The sequence below is a fragment of the Microcaecilia unicolor genome, chromosome 3, assembly GCF_901765095.1.
Source record: "Microcaecilia unicolor chromosome 3, aMicUni1.1, whole genome shotgun sequence".
Lineage (NCBI taxonomy): Eukaryota > Metazoa > Chordata > Amphibia > Gymnophiona > Siphonopidae > Microcaecilia > Microcaecilia unicolor.
Window position 1 is genome coordinate 195,342,470 of NC_044033.1, and position 15,351 is coordinate 195,357,820.

Consider the following 15,351-nt stretch of genomic DNA (forward strand, 5'->3'; position numbering starts at 1 on the left):
TGTCTGGTATGTAAGAGCAGTGTTAAAAGACTGAAAATGGGAGAAAAGTAGGAAAGGCCTAGGGAATGCGGAGAGTTTTGTAAAACACATAGAACACCAGGCCAAAGAAACGAAAGTGCCAGCGATTTTATAAACAAACCCATCCTGAATTCCTAGCTCAGCAACGTATCCACACGTGTAACACTATTTGCATATGCTGGCGATGATTTCATAAATTTGGGGATATAATTGTGTGTGATGTGTCACCTGCACATGTCTGCAGCAAAATTTATAACCATGCATGTACAAGAGCCAGGGAGAAGGGAGTCTTCCTTAGAAAGATCAGCTTTGTCCCCATCAAAGAGGTGAGCAAATCTCCACCATCAAGTGCTCCTCCAAGTGCCAAGACCAGTTAGGGTTGTGTGTGATTCTGAGCAGATATACTGTGCTTCACAGTGATAAAACATGTGCTTTAGAAGGACTGCCTGGACCAAGGCTGCCCTTCCAGATGTGTAAATCTCTCTCTGTTGCACGAGACACATATACACTGTTTTTCTGTTTATAAAATCACCAGCCATGTGTATTTTGTCAGTTTCATGTGTAACTGGTGATTAAGTTTTGGGAAATGGCCCCCATCGTGTTGAACTGATTTTACTGATCTAAGCTGCCTTGTACCTCTGTGAATGGTTGAAGATTAATTAAATAAAGGCCTGGTTTGCTCATCTCTCTTCCTGAGCACAGCATCGAGAGATTATTAATAACATCTAAAAAAGCAATTAACATATCACATCCTTCAGAGATCAGAAGAATGCAGGAAAATGTTAAAGAGATACCTTCCCCCTCCCTGACAGGGAAGAACGGAGAGGAAATGAACTCCCTTAAAAAAATGACAAACGGAGCTGAAATTCAATTTCCTGTATTGAAGTCTGCTGATTTATAACCTACTGCGAACCAGAGCAATGTTTGACTTTGGGGAGCGGCTGAGTCCATTTTCAAAAGGTTTAGTTGTATCATTATGGGAATTTATGGCACCTCAGGCCCAAAATCCCTGGAAATTGGGCGGTGTGACATTCAGGCCCTTAACTGGCTCTGGGGAACCACATAAGGAAAGGACTGATTTTTGGCTGGTTAAGTGCTTAATGTCATACATAACCGGCCAAGTGCTGACTTCGTTCCCCCAAATAGCTTCGAGTTAGATGTTATCCAGTTAATTGCTGCTGAATATAGCTTGGACAGGAGATTTAAATTATTTTAAATATCAGACTCCTTAAGGGCAATGCCATGTGGTACCTTATTCTGCAAAGGAAAGTAGCTGCCAGTTTCCTCTATAGAAACACCCGGCTGTGTACGCGTGACTGCGGTTCGAACTGCCATAGAACTAGTGTTCTATGGCATACCCCCACCTAAACACTGGGGGTATGCGCAGAATTTATATTATTCTAGAAGTCACGCCCATGTTTATCATTTATTTATTTTACTATACCGTCACTTATTGCATAGCGAATGGATCCTCAGAAGCTTAGCTGAGATTAGGTGGCAGAGCCGGTGGTGGGAGGCGGGGCTGGTGGTTGGGAGGCGAGGATATTGCTGGGCAGACTTATACGGTCTGTCCCAGAGCCGGTGGTTGGGAGGCAGGGATAGGGCTGGGCAGACTTATACGGTCTGTGCCCTGAAAATGACAGATACAAATCAAGGTATACACAAAAAGTAGCACATATGAGTTTATCTTGTTGGGCAGACTGGATGGCCCATGCAGGTCTTTTTCTGCCATCATCTACTATGTTACTATGTTACTATACTAAAATTTACATAAATTAAAATTAATTAGGAACTCCATTTAAAAACAGGAAAGAAGACAGACAAATCTGTCTTACTTGAGAAAACAATAAAATAAAAACAATCAGCTTGAACAACAATCATACATCAAAACAATAACATAAATCAAAACCATCTCCAAAACTTCGCCCACGTGCACACCCACCTGTCAAATCTGCGCTATGTAAGATATTCAGGTGTGTACAGAAGAGCGCTTAGCAGATTTTTGGCATCTACACACATATATGACAGATATTCAAACCGTGTCAGAGCCTTCTTTTCAGTGCCTAATGGCTCTGAGCTGAACTCCTAAATCGGGTGGTTAAAGTTCAGATGGGGACAAGAAGTTCAGAGTTTAGTACTGATACCTAACATAAGATCCTAATCTAAGTAAATCCATATGGGTCCTTTTTGGATGAAAACGTAAGTCCTTATGTACTGTCTGAAAAGAACCTACATCTAGAATTTAACAACCTGATTAAGCACTGCACACTTTTTGTAACGGGTTAACCATGCACTGCTGTCCCGGGCAACCGCAGTTTCATGCATTATAATTACTGTTGTGTGTTGAGTGGGAGTGGAGATGAAGTTTACAGAGGGGTATTAGCAGGACTCTCTGCCAGAGCAGGGCAAGATTCTTTCACCAGACAGGTTGAAAAGCTCATTAGCTCTGTGGGGAGACAGTAGGTTCAGGTGCAGGAGTTACTGTTGCCATTTCTTTCTACAGAGGAGGTGATTCTCGCTGAAGATGACACCGATGGAGAGCACAGACACCCCTTTGATGGTAACCCATCTGTGTGAGAGCTATTTACAATCAGTGCCCCAGCTGTTAATGCCAGGGGTCCTAGCAAAATGTGATGCTCTAGGGAATTGTGTGGGAGTGTAGGCATGAGGGAGCTCACAGATCCTGCAGTCCCAACCTTTCCCAGCAAGAGGTGCTATAGGGAATGGTGCAGGAGCACTGAGCGTGTGGGGGAACAAGGATGCTCACAGTGCCTGCTGTCCCAGTATCTCCCAGGAGGTGCAGTTGTGGGGAAAGGTGCAAGAGTACTGGGACTGGGGGGGGGGGGGGGGGGGAGATGCTCACAGCTCCTGCAGTCTCAGCCTCTTCCAGCAGGAGGTACTGTAGGGAATGGTGTAGGACCGCTAAGTATGGGAGAGTTCAGTCCCAGGCTCTCTCAGCAGGAGGCACTGTAGGGAATGGTGCAGGAGCACTGTGAGTGTGGGAGGAGGGGGAATAATCATAGCTCCCACAGTCCCATCCTTTCTAAGTGGGAGGAACTGTAGGGAATGGCATAAGAATGTTGGGTGTAAGGGACTTCATAGGTCCTGCAGTCCAAGCCTTTCCCAGCAGGAGGCGCTGCTGGAAATAGTACAGGAGCACTGGGATTGTGAGGAGATGGAGGATGCTCACAGTTCCTGCAGTCTCAGCCTCTCCCAGCAGGTGGCACTAGTAGGGAATGGTAGAGGAACTCTCAGTGTGGGAGCAGTTAACAGCCCCTCAATCCCATAAGGTATCAGCGAAATAGTTAATATGTTACATTAGGAATTTGAGACAGAAAGCGGAAAGCTAAGAATAATGGAATATTTTTCCTGTCATGTTTCTATTGTTGGAGCTTTGCGGAGGGCCCCCATCAGAAAGAGCAAAACGGACTTACTGAGTGCTGACGATGCTGAGGACCAACTGGCCGACATCTGCTCCGTGGGTATGCATCTCTCCAAGATGAATGTGAGATCTTGCAGCACACGGGACCCTGTGTCCTCGCGCACATGCGTCTGCTCACATGAACGAGATGATTGAACGGAGCCTCCTGCTTGGAGCTTGTTATAACTTGTACGCTTTAATTGAGTCTCTGGCTCCAGTGCTCAGAATCAGTTTCTCATGCTGGGATGGTGCTAATGCTCTTGTCCTTTCCTTTGCCAGGGTCTCCCTTCGCCAGAGCCAGTATCAAAAGTGCCAAGCTGGAGAACGCCTCTTTTTTTCACAAGAAGGAGAGGAGAATGCGCTTCTATATCCGCCGAATGGTGAAAACTCAGGCCTTTTACTGGACTGTGCTCAGTCTGGTAGCGCTCAACACTTTGTGTGTGGCGATTGTGCATTATGGTCAGCCAGCAGAGCTAACCGAGTTTCTCAGTGAGTGGCTGCAGACATTTTCCTAATCTTTCCCCTTTCTGCACTTAGCCGCCTGCAGATGTCTCTTTACCCTGCTCTCTCTCTCCCCAATTCTCGTTGCTCCTTCTCATTCCTCTGTGTTTTCATTTCTCTCTCATTTCTAGCTGTTTGGATTTGACATTTCTAACTATACTAAAGCAGACCTGTCAGTTAACATAGGCAACCGAGACCCTTGGGCCCGGGGTATTAGTTACAATGTGTAATAATAACTCAAGACACATGGTATGGGGGGAAAACAGCCTCCCTTAGCGTCATATGCTGGCGTCGGTAGGGCCAACGTCCGGGCAAACCCTCTCCTGCATCGCCTGCCTCGCCCGACGCCGGTGGCGCTAAAATGGGTCCTAGAGAGCGATCCGGATTAAGGTCCGGTCCTACAATGGCCAAAAGGGGAGATAACGCGAGCGAACATGGGTGGAACTCGCGCCTGTTACCTGCGTGCAAAGGTTGTTATAATTGCTCCCCGAGGACCACGCTCACAACTCCGCTCACGGGGAACTGGATACACCTTGGGCAACCTGAAGGTCGGGTCATGATGGGCAGCACCAGGCCAAGAAGGGAAACACATGGGCGGAAGACCACCCACGGAAATCCCGTCTGAAGACGGGATAACAACGATGGGGTAACAACCGCGCAACAGCATCCACGCGGCAAACCCGCTAACATGCACTCACACAGCTACCAATCCCGCCGCGACGTGGAGGCAGACAATGTGCAGGTAAGCACACAGGCACTCACCCCGAAGAACTTTCTCCTCCGCTCGCCGCTGCAGCCTAACCGCTGGATAGTGTCTGCGTCTCCCCTCTCCCACACGTGGACCTTCTGGACTGCTGGTGCTCAGACGCGCTGGCTGGTGCTGCTGCTGCTGGCTGGTGCTCGGACGCCGAAGAGGCCGTCCGAGCTCAGCCCAGGGGTTTTAAACCCCCCCTTTGTTCTAGCCCCTCACAGTGGGGAGCACCTGCGAGGCGGGGTCCTGACCTCTCCCCCTCGCTCGCTTCCCGCTGCTTTGGGCATGAGGGCCCATCGGTGCACGGCGCCATGTTAATGTCGGCTCCGTGCACCGGGGGCACTTCGCCTCGCTTTTCTTCCTACGCACCCAGGGCCAGTGATCCCAGCACCGACTAGCCCTAGGCTTAGCACATCACTGGCCGCAGCACCAGAGAGAGGAGGGGGAGCTCAATGGTCCATCTTTGCCCCTTTTTACACAGTTTACTGTCACACAGGCATGTTGTTCACAGCTCAGAGCTGCTGCCACTATAATTAAAGCTTCAGAAAATAACCAAAAACCCTGTTCCACTTGAAATATGTGGGGATCATTGGTTACAAGACTTAACACCACCAAACATCCAGGATTCAGACAATACTGTGAATAGTGAGTGAGGCAGCAAGAATGGTTAAATGATTGATGGTTTTTATGTGTCGGGAAGAGCAGAGGTTGTGGATGGTGTAGGGTCACCCAATATTGACTTCGGGGATCTGGCGGTTTTTGGAGGGATTTCTCATCGCGCCCTTTGTTTTCTCTTTCAGACTATGCAGAATTCATTTTCCTAGGACTCTTTATGTCCGAAATGTTTCTAAAAATGTACGGGCTTGGATCGCGGCCTTACTTCCACTCCTCATTCAACTGCTTCGACTGCGCAGTAAGTTTCTTCCTGACTTTGCCTGAGTACAAGGAGGGTCTTTCTCTATCATGAACATGGGGCTGTGTTACTGGTGGAGGTCTTGATGGATACATGGTCTACACAGAGAATTCCCCCCACAGCACAAAAGTCACAAGAAGCATGGTGTCAGGTGAGGGGTGGCCTTATATAATGTAAAATTAGATCATGCAATATACAAAATGACAGACAGACCTGTTACAAGAAATGAGATGTTGGCTGATATAGAAATACCATTCTTGGTGGGAACTGTGTGGTAGACAGCTGATTCTCACAAAAATTAAGGGCTTGATATTGAAAAGAATTTATGCATCTAACTGCAGGAGTTAAACAGCTGTTAGTAAAGTTCCTCTTTTGATTGGATCTCAAGGGGGTAAAAGGCATTTTCTTGGGTAATATAAGGCAGCCTACAGTTTATACAAATAAGTTATGAAAGTAAACCCTGTACGTGCACAAGGTATCCTGAGCTGACTGTCGTGTTCCTGATGCTGAGACTCAGGAAGGTTTTAATACTTAAATGCCTACTTTATTCCATTGTCACAAGCAGTAAGATGGAGAATTTCTGTGTCCCAATAGAAAGTGTAAATCTAATCTGTTGCTTATATACTGCACAAATCCCAGCATGAGGTCCAAGGTGGTTTACAGGGCGGAAATCTAAACTGGAGGGGAGGGGAGAAGGGTGGGGGAGAGAGAAGAGTTGAAGGTGACTACGTGTGGTACGTGAGGGTTAAACTCTGTTGAATAGAAGGGGTTTCAGTTTCTTGTGGAGGCACATATAATTTGATTCAGTTCTGATCATGTCTGGTAGAGAGTTTCATTCAGAAATGTCACAGAAGGAGAATTTTAAGTTTTTGACTTGAGGGAGCTTCAGTAGCATATTGCTTCTGAGTCTAGTGGAGTTGTAGTGGTAAAATGAGAAGAGTCGAGTCAGCAGTTCGGAGGTATTTCCGCAGAGCACTTGAAAAACTAGGCAGACTAATTTGAAAGAGATGCAAGCTTGGACCTTCAGCCAGTGTAATTCTCTTAGGTGTCTGGAGACGCTGTCAAATTTTCTCAGATGAAATATCAGCCATACCGCCATGTTCTGGATGATTTGAAGCTTTGAGTTTGTTATTCAGTCCGGTGTATAAAGAGTTACAATAGTCAAGATTAGACAGGACCAGCATTTGAACTAGTACTGAGAAGTGTGGGCGCTGGAAGTAGGATCTTAGTAGCCTCAGTTGGCGCATTTGGAAGAGGGATTTCTTCCATACATGGTTAATTTGTGCTTCTAAGGATAGTAAGGATGCCAAGATGATGCCAAGGACCCTTGAGTCTTTGGATACGTTGTTAATCCATTAGGCAGTGTCAGGTTGGAAGGAATATTGGCGATGTTGTTAGAAAAACAGAGTAGGTTCATTTTATTTTGGTTTAGTTGGAGTTTCTGCTGTTTGGACCAATTATATATTTTGCTCATTCCGCATTTTTAGGTATAACTTGTCTGGAATGTTTTTACGTTTGGGGAGCGTGCCAGGTGCCCTTGACCTGGATTGGCCACTGTCGGTGACAGGATGCTGGGCTAGATAGACCTTTGGTCTTTCCCAGTATGGCACTACTTATGTACTTATGTACTTATGTACTTATGGCAAACCATCACTATGATGTTTAAATACATCATGACAAGGAAATGTTAAGTGCACAATACATAAAATAAATTACAATAAAAAATTTTGGAAAGGAGGTTTTTTCTAGTCCGATGATAAGACTGGAGTCCATTGAATGTTGGCACAAAGAATTTACTACTTGCTGCCAAGCTGGGATGTATGAGGTCTTTTAAGTAGTTTGTTTAATATTGAATATAAGATTTACAAACATCTACACTCTTCAGTTCAAGAGTCACAATTAACCATAAACTTCAGAAAGAGAGGTTCAACCCAAATCCATTTCACAAAGGATATTGGCAATGTGCTGACCTTGACAGTGGAAAAGTTACTGGAAGAACTGGAATATTGCACCTAGCTAGAAACAGAAAGTCCTTGGAGGCACGGATGGATCTCAGAATATTTCTACCATCACCAGCCAGCACAGGCTGGTTGTACATTTTGCAGGCAGAGGACTGTGGGTGCTTTAGTGGAAATAAAGGTCAACACTCAAACTACAGGTGAAACTTTCATATTGGACTAACTTAATGTATCTTTGACAAGCCCTCCAAAAGTGAGAGTTTCTATAGTAGAAACTCATCCAGAGTTTAACTAATCTGCATGTTAGTTCAACTCAGTGAAAGAATATGCTGGGTAGACAGAGGTGATGTGACGGTAACTCTTTAATGTCTTGTCACCTCTGTCTTCTTGGCACCGCCTTTCACTGAGCTGCACTAGCAAGTTGATAAACTAAACTCTGGATGACTGCACTGTTTAAACCCAGTGTAGTTGCATTATTTCTTCCCTGATCTGAAAGCTAGTCCCATTAAGAAGATTTCACTTGCAACCTGAGCCTTATTCACTTGCAGGAGTTTTTCACACTCTCCAGTGCCTCCAGATGAAAGGGGGCTTCAGAGAGGTTCCTTGTAAGGGTCCAGGATCTGATGGAGGGAGGGAGTTCCAGGTGTGAGTATCCCGGGGGGGGCTGCAAGGACACTCATGCTGTTTTCTGTTCTGCAACAGGTCATCATTGGGAGCATCTTTGAAGTGATTTGGGCTTTCCTGAAACCCAAAACATCTTTTGGAATCAGTGTATTACGAGCTCTCAGGTTATTGCGAATCTTCAAAGTTACAAAGTAGGTGCTTTGGTTTCTAGTATATATCTGGGTGTTTATGTATGTGTTCATGCATGTGCATATGTGTGTGTACACATGTGTGAACATATGTGTGTGTCTATGTGTGCATGTATATGTACATATGTATGTACATATAGTGTGTGTCTCTACAGAGGGTGGGGGAAAGCACTTGGCATAAGCAAATTAACCGCTTGCTCAAGGCCATGATGGGTTCCAGGAGCCCCTGGGTCACTTTTTGTTCTTACTATTTTTTCTCCCTCTTGCTAGACCCCCCCCCCCCCAGGTTGGTTCTGATGTGCCAAAACTCCAGTGTTGGCCTTATGGTTTTATTTAGGAGGCGCTAAGGGCTCCTGCATTATGGACGTGCTAACCAGTTAGCATGGTGGTAAAATGTCAGCACGTTAGCTGATCAGCGCATTCACACCCATTCTCCCCCCCTGATGTGCCCCATACGCCTAGTGCACACTGATGACAAAACTAACATGTTACGCTTTAGTGCATCTGGCATTAGCCCATTTGTCCTGCATTAGAGGTGCATTAACGCTTAATGCAGCTTAGTAAAAGGGCCTTTAACCATAGTTAGTGCAAGAAATGGCTTCTTTCTGTCCTCCCTGCACAAAAGCAATTTTCAAAGCCATTTCTCAGGGTGAAATGATGTTTTTATGTGAAAATGGGTTTTAGAAAACTGCCTACCCTATTGGAGGGTAAATGTCTGAGTATGGAGGGGAGGGGATTCTGGGATTGGCAGTAAGACGCGTTTCCTGATGCACAGTTGTAACTGTGTGCAGACACATTTTTCCTTAAAACATTTTCAGAGTACAAATGTGTGCATGTGTTCACTTTGAAAATGACAGCAGAGAATAGCTCTGGAGTTTGCAATATATGTCCCAATAAGGTGAGTGCTTGAACGCCCAGCCAGTCCGTTATGTGATGGGCTGAGCCATCTCTGGAGTTTTCTGGGTCTTAAAGGGACAGTCACTGTGCCGCTCTTTTCCCATTGTCCGCAGGTACTGGGCTTCTCTTCGCAATCTGGTGGTTTCCCTTCTGAGTTCCATGAAATCCATCATCAGTTTGTTGTTCCTCCTTTTCCTCTTTATCGTCGTCTTTGCCCTCTTGGGAATGCAGCTTTTTGGAGGCCAGTGAGTACCCACTGTCCCTGCAGGCACATTGCACCCTATGTAGGGTGCCCTACAGGCCTAACAGGGTAAAATACAAAGGGCAGCTCAAGGCAACTGCACTGTGAAGCCCTGAGGTAGATTAAGGAAAAGTCCTGTAGGGTCTTGGAAGGGAGCTGGCAAGGAGAAAACATGTTAATGATATGCATTGGACAGAAGCATGTTTCTTTCCCTAGTGCCCTTTCCTCAAATTACTTCTGGAGTTTTCCCTTCAGCTTCTGATGCTCCTTCTGACAACTCTATCATATTTTCCAAAGGCCCTTTATATAGAGCAGTTCTGACCTCAGACTACTTTTGACCCCTGCTTTTGCTCTTCTGTTGTTTCCCCTGGGTCATTTGATAACTCCTCATGAAATTTCTAAGATCTGTTATCATTGGTTAGAAAAATGTCATCTGTTAACAGCTGAGTTTGTAAGAAGCAGGTACCTTCTCTTCCCATTGCTGTAACATCCACTGGGAAACTCTGGAAAAGTTGTGAGCTTTGTTTTAACCATCCTTTCTAACACTTGTCTTGTGCTGGCTGCTTGTACTGGAGCTTCAATGATCCTTCATTGCTCCTGGTAGAATTCCTACATTACAGCTCAAATTCTGACTGCCTATTAATTGATTATTTAGAATGGACAGAAAACAGGGAGGATAATTCTGATTGTAGCCCATAAATCTCTTCAATGCCTCTCTTTATCTTCTAATCCAGGTTTAATTTTGATGATGGAACTCCACCTACCAACTTTGATACATTCCCCGCAGCAATAATGACTGTGTTTCAGGTGAGAAAATTGAATTGCTTTTGGCTTCACATGATTACCTAAAGTAACTTTATTGTTTCTTTTCTTGTTGCTATTGTTATAGTATTGAGAGAAGCAGATTAACAGTGAGGACAGTGGTGAGAAGAATAACGACACTATAATGATTATATCAATAGTAATGCCAGTGCTAAGGACTAAAGAACATGGGGAGAGATGAAAGCAGTGTTGGAGGTACTGAAGATGATAAAGGTCACAGTAGTGGTAATGAGAATGATAGTGATAGGAATGGAGACAGTGTTGAAGGTACTGAAGATGATTTTTATTATTATAATTTATATTCCTCTCTTATCCAGAGCAGAGTACAAACAAACATACATAATAATATGATAAAGGTCACAGTGGTAGTAATGGACAGTGATAGAGATGATGATGGTGGTGGTGAAGACACTGAGGATGATGAAGGTTGCAGAAGTGGTGAATATAATATATCATGCTAGAACTGATCACTGCAACGATAACAGTGGTGAGGTTGAGTGTGCTATATTGTGGAAGACAGTAATGGATATGAGCTGCTCAAGGACAATATTAATGATATTGAAGATAATTGATGGTGGTCCTGAGGAGGAGGTAGAAAAGATGATGGATGATTATGATGTTGCTGATTTTATGGTTGATGATGGAGCTGAAGATTTTCATGTTTGTAGTGATGAGAATCATGATAAACATTTTGGAAGATGACGCTAAGACTACATTGATGAGAAGGAAGTCTACGGTGGGTATTGTTGATGATACAAGGTGTGATGGCAGTGATAGTGATGGTGATGATGAAGATAGCAATAGCTAAATGAAGACCACTGGACAACTTGAACTCCAAGATCCTACTTTGGAACTTTACTCAGTGCATTAATGTCTATCTAACCCCATATGTCTTCTGCCTTTTTTTCTCAGATCTTAACTGGTGAAGACTGGAATGAAGTGATGTATAATGGGATTGAATCTCAGGGTGGAGTCCAGTCTGGCATGGTGTTCTCTTTCTATTTCATTGTGCTCACTCTCTTTGGCAACTGTATCCTTTCTATGTCTTCATTTGCTTCCCAGGAGAAGAAGCAGGAAATTCAGTTGACATCTGATTCAGAATCTGAGATACATCTTTGAAAGGAGATGGGGAGGGGGTGAACATAAGTTCCAAGGGAATTCATTCTTAACTAATGATACTACTGGTGCTGAGGAAGGGGGAGAATGGTGGAGTGAAGAGAAGGGGTAATTGGAGAATGAAGGTGAAAAGACAAGATGTGTGTGCTTGTAATATAGTAGATGATGTATGGTCCATCCAGTCCGCCCAACAAGATCAACTCAAAGCAAAAGGTATGATGTAGTATCATATGCATACTTGATCTTGATTTATCCTTGCCATTTTCAGAGCACAGACCATAACAGTCTGCCTGGCACTAACCTTATTCTCCAACTACTGAAGCTGTCATAGAAGCCCACTGCAGTCCATCCAAATCTCTCCAGCCACAATCGGGGCACAGACCATGGAATTTTGCACTACACTAGCCTATCTGTCCAGCCACGATTAGGGCACAGACCATAGAAGTCTGTCTGGCACTGACCTTGTTCTCCAACTACTGAAGCTGAATCTGTGCATCCATGATCAGGGCACAGACCATAGAAGTCTGCCCAGCAGTGCTTTGCTTCTCAATTACTAGTGTTACCATCTAATCACCATTATGCCTTCCATATAGGATTCCTTTGTGTTTATCCCACACATTTTTGAATTTTGTTACTGTTTTCATCTCCACCACTTCCTGCAGGAGACCATTCCAGGCATCTACCTTTCTCTCTGTGAAAAAGTACTTACTGATGTTATTCCTGAGTCAGCTCCCCCCCCCCAAAAAAAAAAAAATCTAAATCCATACCCTCTAGTTCTGCCAAGTTCCTTCCTGTGGAAAATGTTTGTTCGTATATTAATACCTTTCAAATATTTGAATGTCTGTATCATATCACCCTCTATCTCTCCTTTCCTCCAGAGTATACATCTTGAGGTCATCAAGTCTCTCCTCATTCATCTTGTGGTGCAAACCCCACACCATTTTTATCAATTGTCTCTGAACTGCTTCAACCTCATGAAAATATCTCACGTCACTGTCTCATGCTAAAATTAAGGTCAGGAATGGAAGAGGCAACTTGTTGCAATATGGGAGGGAGGGGGTTTGAGAGGGGCTGCAGAAGATAATTGCACTTTTTGGTCTCAAAGATTCCCTGACTCCGTAATCCAGACACCCTGCTGAATGTGTTCTTGGCCATTGCTGTGGACAACTTAGCCAATGCTCAGGAACTCACTAAGGTGAGACAGTGTTAATTGCAAGGCTGAAATGAAAGATTACAAGCTATTTGCTCACTATTTAAACTCGCCTCTGGCATTAAAAACATTTGCATGTATTCAATGCAACTCTGCATCTGGTCAGTGGTGAGGACTATGCATTTAACTGCTTTGCCCTAGGGATAGTAGAGGTATTGAGCTGCTATCGGTTTAGCTGAGTGGTTAAAGTTATGGTCCTCTCTCCACCCCAGCACTACACAAGTGAAGGACAGTTCTGTAACAGGGTGCTACATTCACATGCCTCTTGTGCACACAAATGGGTACTGAATACTGTCACGTGTGTAAGTGTGCACTGAACTGTGAAAGTGACAACAGGGATCCTAGTGCTATTCTATAAAGGCACTCCAGGGTGAGCACTCTTTAGAGAATAGTTTTGGTTGCTGAATTCCATGCCCAACTTTGGGTGCGAGGACTTACAGCAACTGAAACCAGGTGTGCAAGATGGGCGTCCATCTGCGATATTCTATAATACTATGCACAATTTTCTGGAATGGGAGCACCCCCTTTAGAGTTGAATGCAGATACACTTAGCCACTATCCTATAACTGGGTGTGTAAGTATTTTTCCAGCCCCATTTCAGTACTTTGCAGCTGTTGTTTCCATGCTGAAATCTGGGCACAGAATTAGCGCCTAACTTTAGATCCCATTAATAGAATCTCCTGTAAATGACATAACACATAAATGCAAGGGGATGTGAACATGGGCAGAGCATGGGTGGGGCTTGCACTTATCTATGGAACTTACAGAATACTATCACTTATGCATATTTCTGCTGTATTTACATAAGTACATGTAATAAGTGTTGCCATACTGGGACAGAGCGAAGGTCCATCATGCCCAGGTCACAGGTACCTGGCAAGATCCCAAAACAGTTGTGCCAGGTGTGTAAATGTAAGGTGGGACAATACCTGGTTATGCTAGTGTTGAAGAATGGAATCTGGGTGCCCAGATGCTGTTATAGAAGAAGTTCTGACCATGTGGCATCAGCACATTAAAAGAGGTGCCCACTTTTAGAATTGCCCCCATGGTGCTGTGGGGACAGGTAAGAATTTTCTATGGTTTTATCTAGGGTGTACCGAACATTCATATTCAATTAATATTTGGCCAAATACGTGATTTAAATTCAAATACAAATAATTGTGGGCTCTACTGTGCTAAATTCTACTGAAATAAACACTTGATCTCTGATTCCATGTTGCTTCTTTTGTTATTTGTTATGTTAAACCTCAATTTAATTTAATTCTGGCATTTATAATCTGCTTAACCATCAAGTTTAAAGCAGAGAACAGTCTCACATTATAAGTAGGTACTATCTCTGTCCCTAGAGGACTCACAATCTCAGTTTTTGTACCTGAGGCAATGAAAGGTTAAGTAACTTGCCCAGGGTCCCAAGGAGCTGCAGTGGGAATTGAACCCAGGATACCAGGATCAAAGCCTGCTGCACTAACGATTAGGCCACTCCTCCCAAGCCATCCCTTCCCAACTTCCATTGTTTATATTTAGTATTCATATTTGGTCAAATAATATTTACCATTATTTGTATTCAGCCAAATAGTAAAATATGCTAGTCGGTACAGCTCTAGTTTAATCTGCATAGCACTGCTGAAGATTCACAGAAAAGAGACTTAGATAAGTTGCAGACACTGCTAAATGAATAAGTGTTTTAAATATCTGGGGATGGAGTTTCTGAGCAAAGTGATACTAAGAATGTTCAGGGTAGAGAGAGTTTGTACAAGGAAAATTATGTCTCCTGACAGATGGTTCAGAGTATTGCAGGTCACGAGGGTGCATTGAATGAAGAGACTATCAATGAATATTCACTGTAATCCAACAGCTCCCACCATAGGTTTGTAGAGAGAAGCGGAGACAATTTTCCAGGATAAGAAATCCCATGAAGCTTGGAACAGGATATTTCTCAGCTGTTCCACCGTTAACCAGATCTGTCCTGATCTGGGAATTCTAGAAGGAGCAACTTCCATGCCAGTTCAGCTCTCTACAAGACCTCTTTTTTACACTGTCCATAATGAATGTACCTGAGGTATATTTGCAAGGTGGACTGGCATGAGTATCACTGCTTTAGAAGAAGCTTAGGGATGTCCCAGTCCTGTGAGGGGTGGAAGGGAATGTTTACAGGAAGAAGTTAAACTTTAGCAGGAACTGCTTTGCAGGCTGACACACTGGGAGTTCTGGACTCCTTTCTGGGCTGACACACTGGGAGTTCTGGTCTGGATTCCACTGGGTAATGTGTCTAAGCAAGGAATCTTGTGGTCTTGGGATCTAATTAGAAGCATATTGTGTTTGTTAGGAAGTGGGGATCTGTGGAGACCACAATAATGGGGGCATTGATCTTGGAGCAGATCAGTAAAGTGGAGCTAACCCATGCAAAAGCGTCTCCCCTTGGTGTCACAGTCATTTCCCTTGCATGAGTGTAATTGTGAGGTGGTGATTTCCTTTGGGTGACCCTGAACAGCTCTGCTGATTGATTAACAGCAAAGGAAATGTTTCAGTAGCCTGACTTGGTGCAGAGCCAGAAATCAGATAGATCTGCTTCTCTAAATGATCTTTGTGTTGAACAGAAACATTGTGCTGGAATTCTTGTGAGCCTTTTGGGAAGAAGGTGGCTGCTTCTCTGCTTTCTGGGATTGTGATTTTCTGTCTTAAAATCAGTCC

General features: G+C 44.2%; 1 protein-coding gene across 3 annotated transcripts in view; it reads left to right on the forward strand.

The window, feature by feature from the left end:
- The window catches only part of CACNA1A (calcium voltage-gated channel subunit alpha1 A), a 191,315-nt gene that overhangs the window by 70,476 nt on the left and 105,488 nt on the right, over window positions 1-15,351 (forward strand). For 2 of the 3 annotated variants that reach the window (XM_030196931.1, XM_030196930.1), the window contains exons 9-18: window positions 2,522-2,578; window positions 2,813-2,815; window positions 3,411-3,500; window positions 3,719-3,928; window positions 5,492-5,604; window positions 8,265-8,377; window positions 9,385-9,516; window positions 10,247-10,319; window positions 11,247-11,364; window positions 12,578-12,645. In XM_030196931.1, coding sequence (XP_030052791.1) covers window positions 2,522-2,578; window positions 2,813-2,815; window positions 3,411-3,500; window positions 3,719-3,928; window positions 5,492-5,604; window positions 8,265-8,377; window positions 9,385-9,516; window positions 10,247-10,319; window positions 11,247-11,364; window positions 12,578-12,645 — 977 coding nt within the window. The remainder of the gene's footprint in view (window positions 1-2,521; window positions 2,579-2,812; window positions 2,816-3,410; window positions 3,501-3,718; window positions 3,929-5,491; window positions 5,605-8,264; window positions 8,378-9,384; window positions 9,517-10,246; window positions 10,320-11,246; window positions 11,365-12,577; window positions 12,646-15,351) is intronic. The other variant, XM_030196929.1, reaches the window with a different exon arrangement.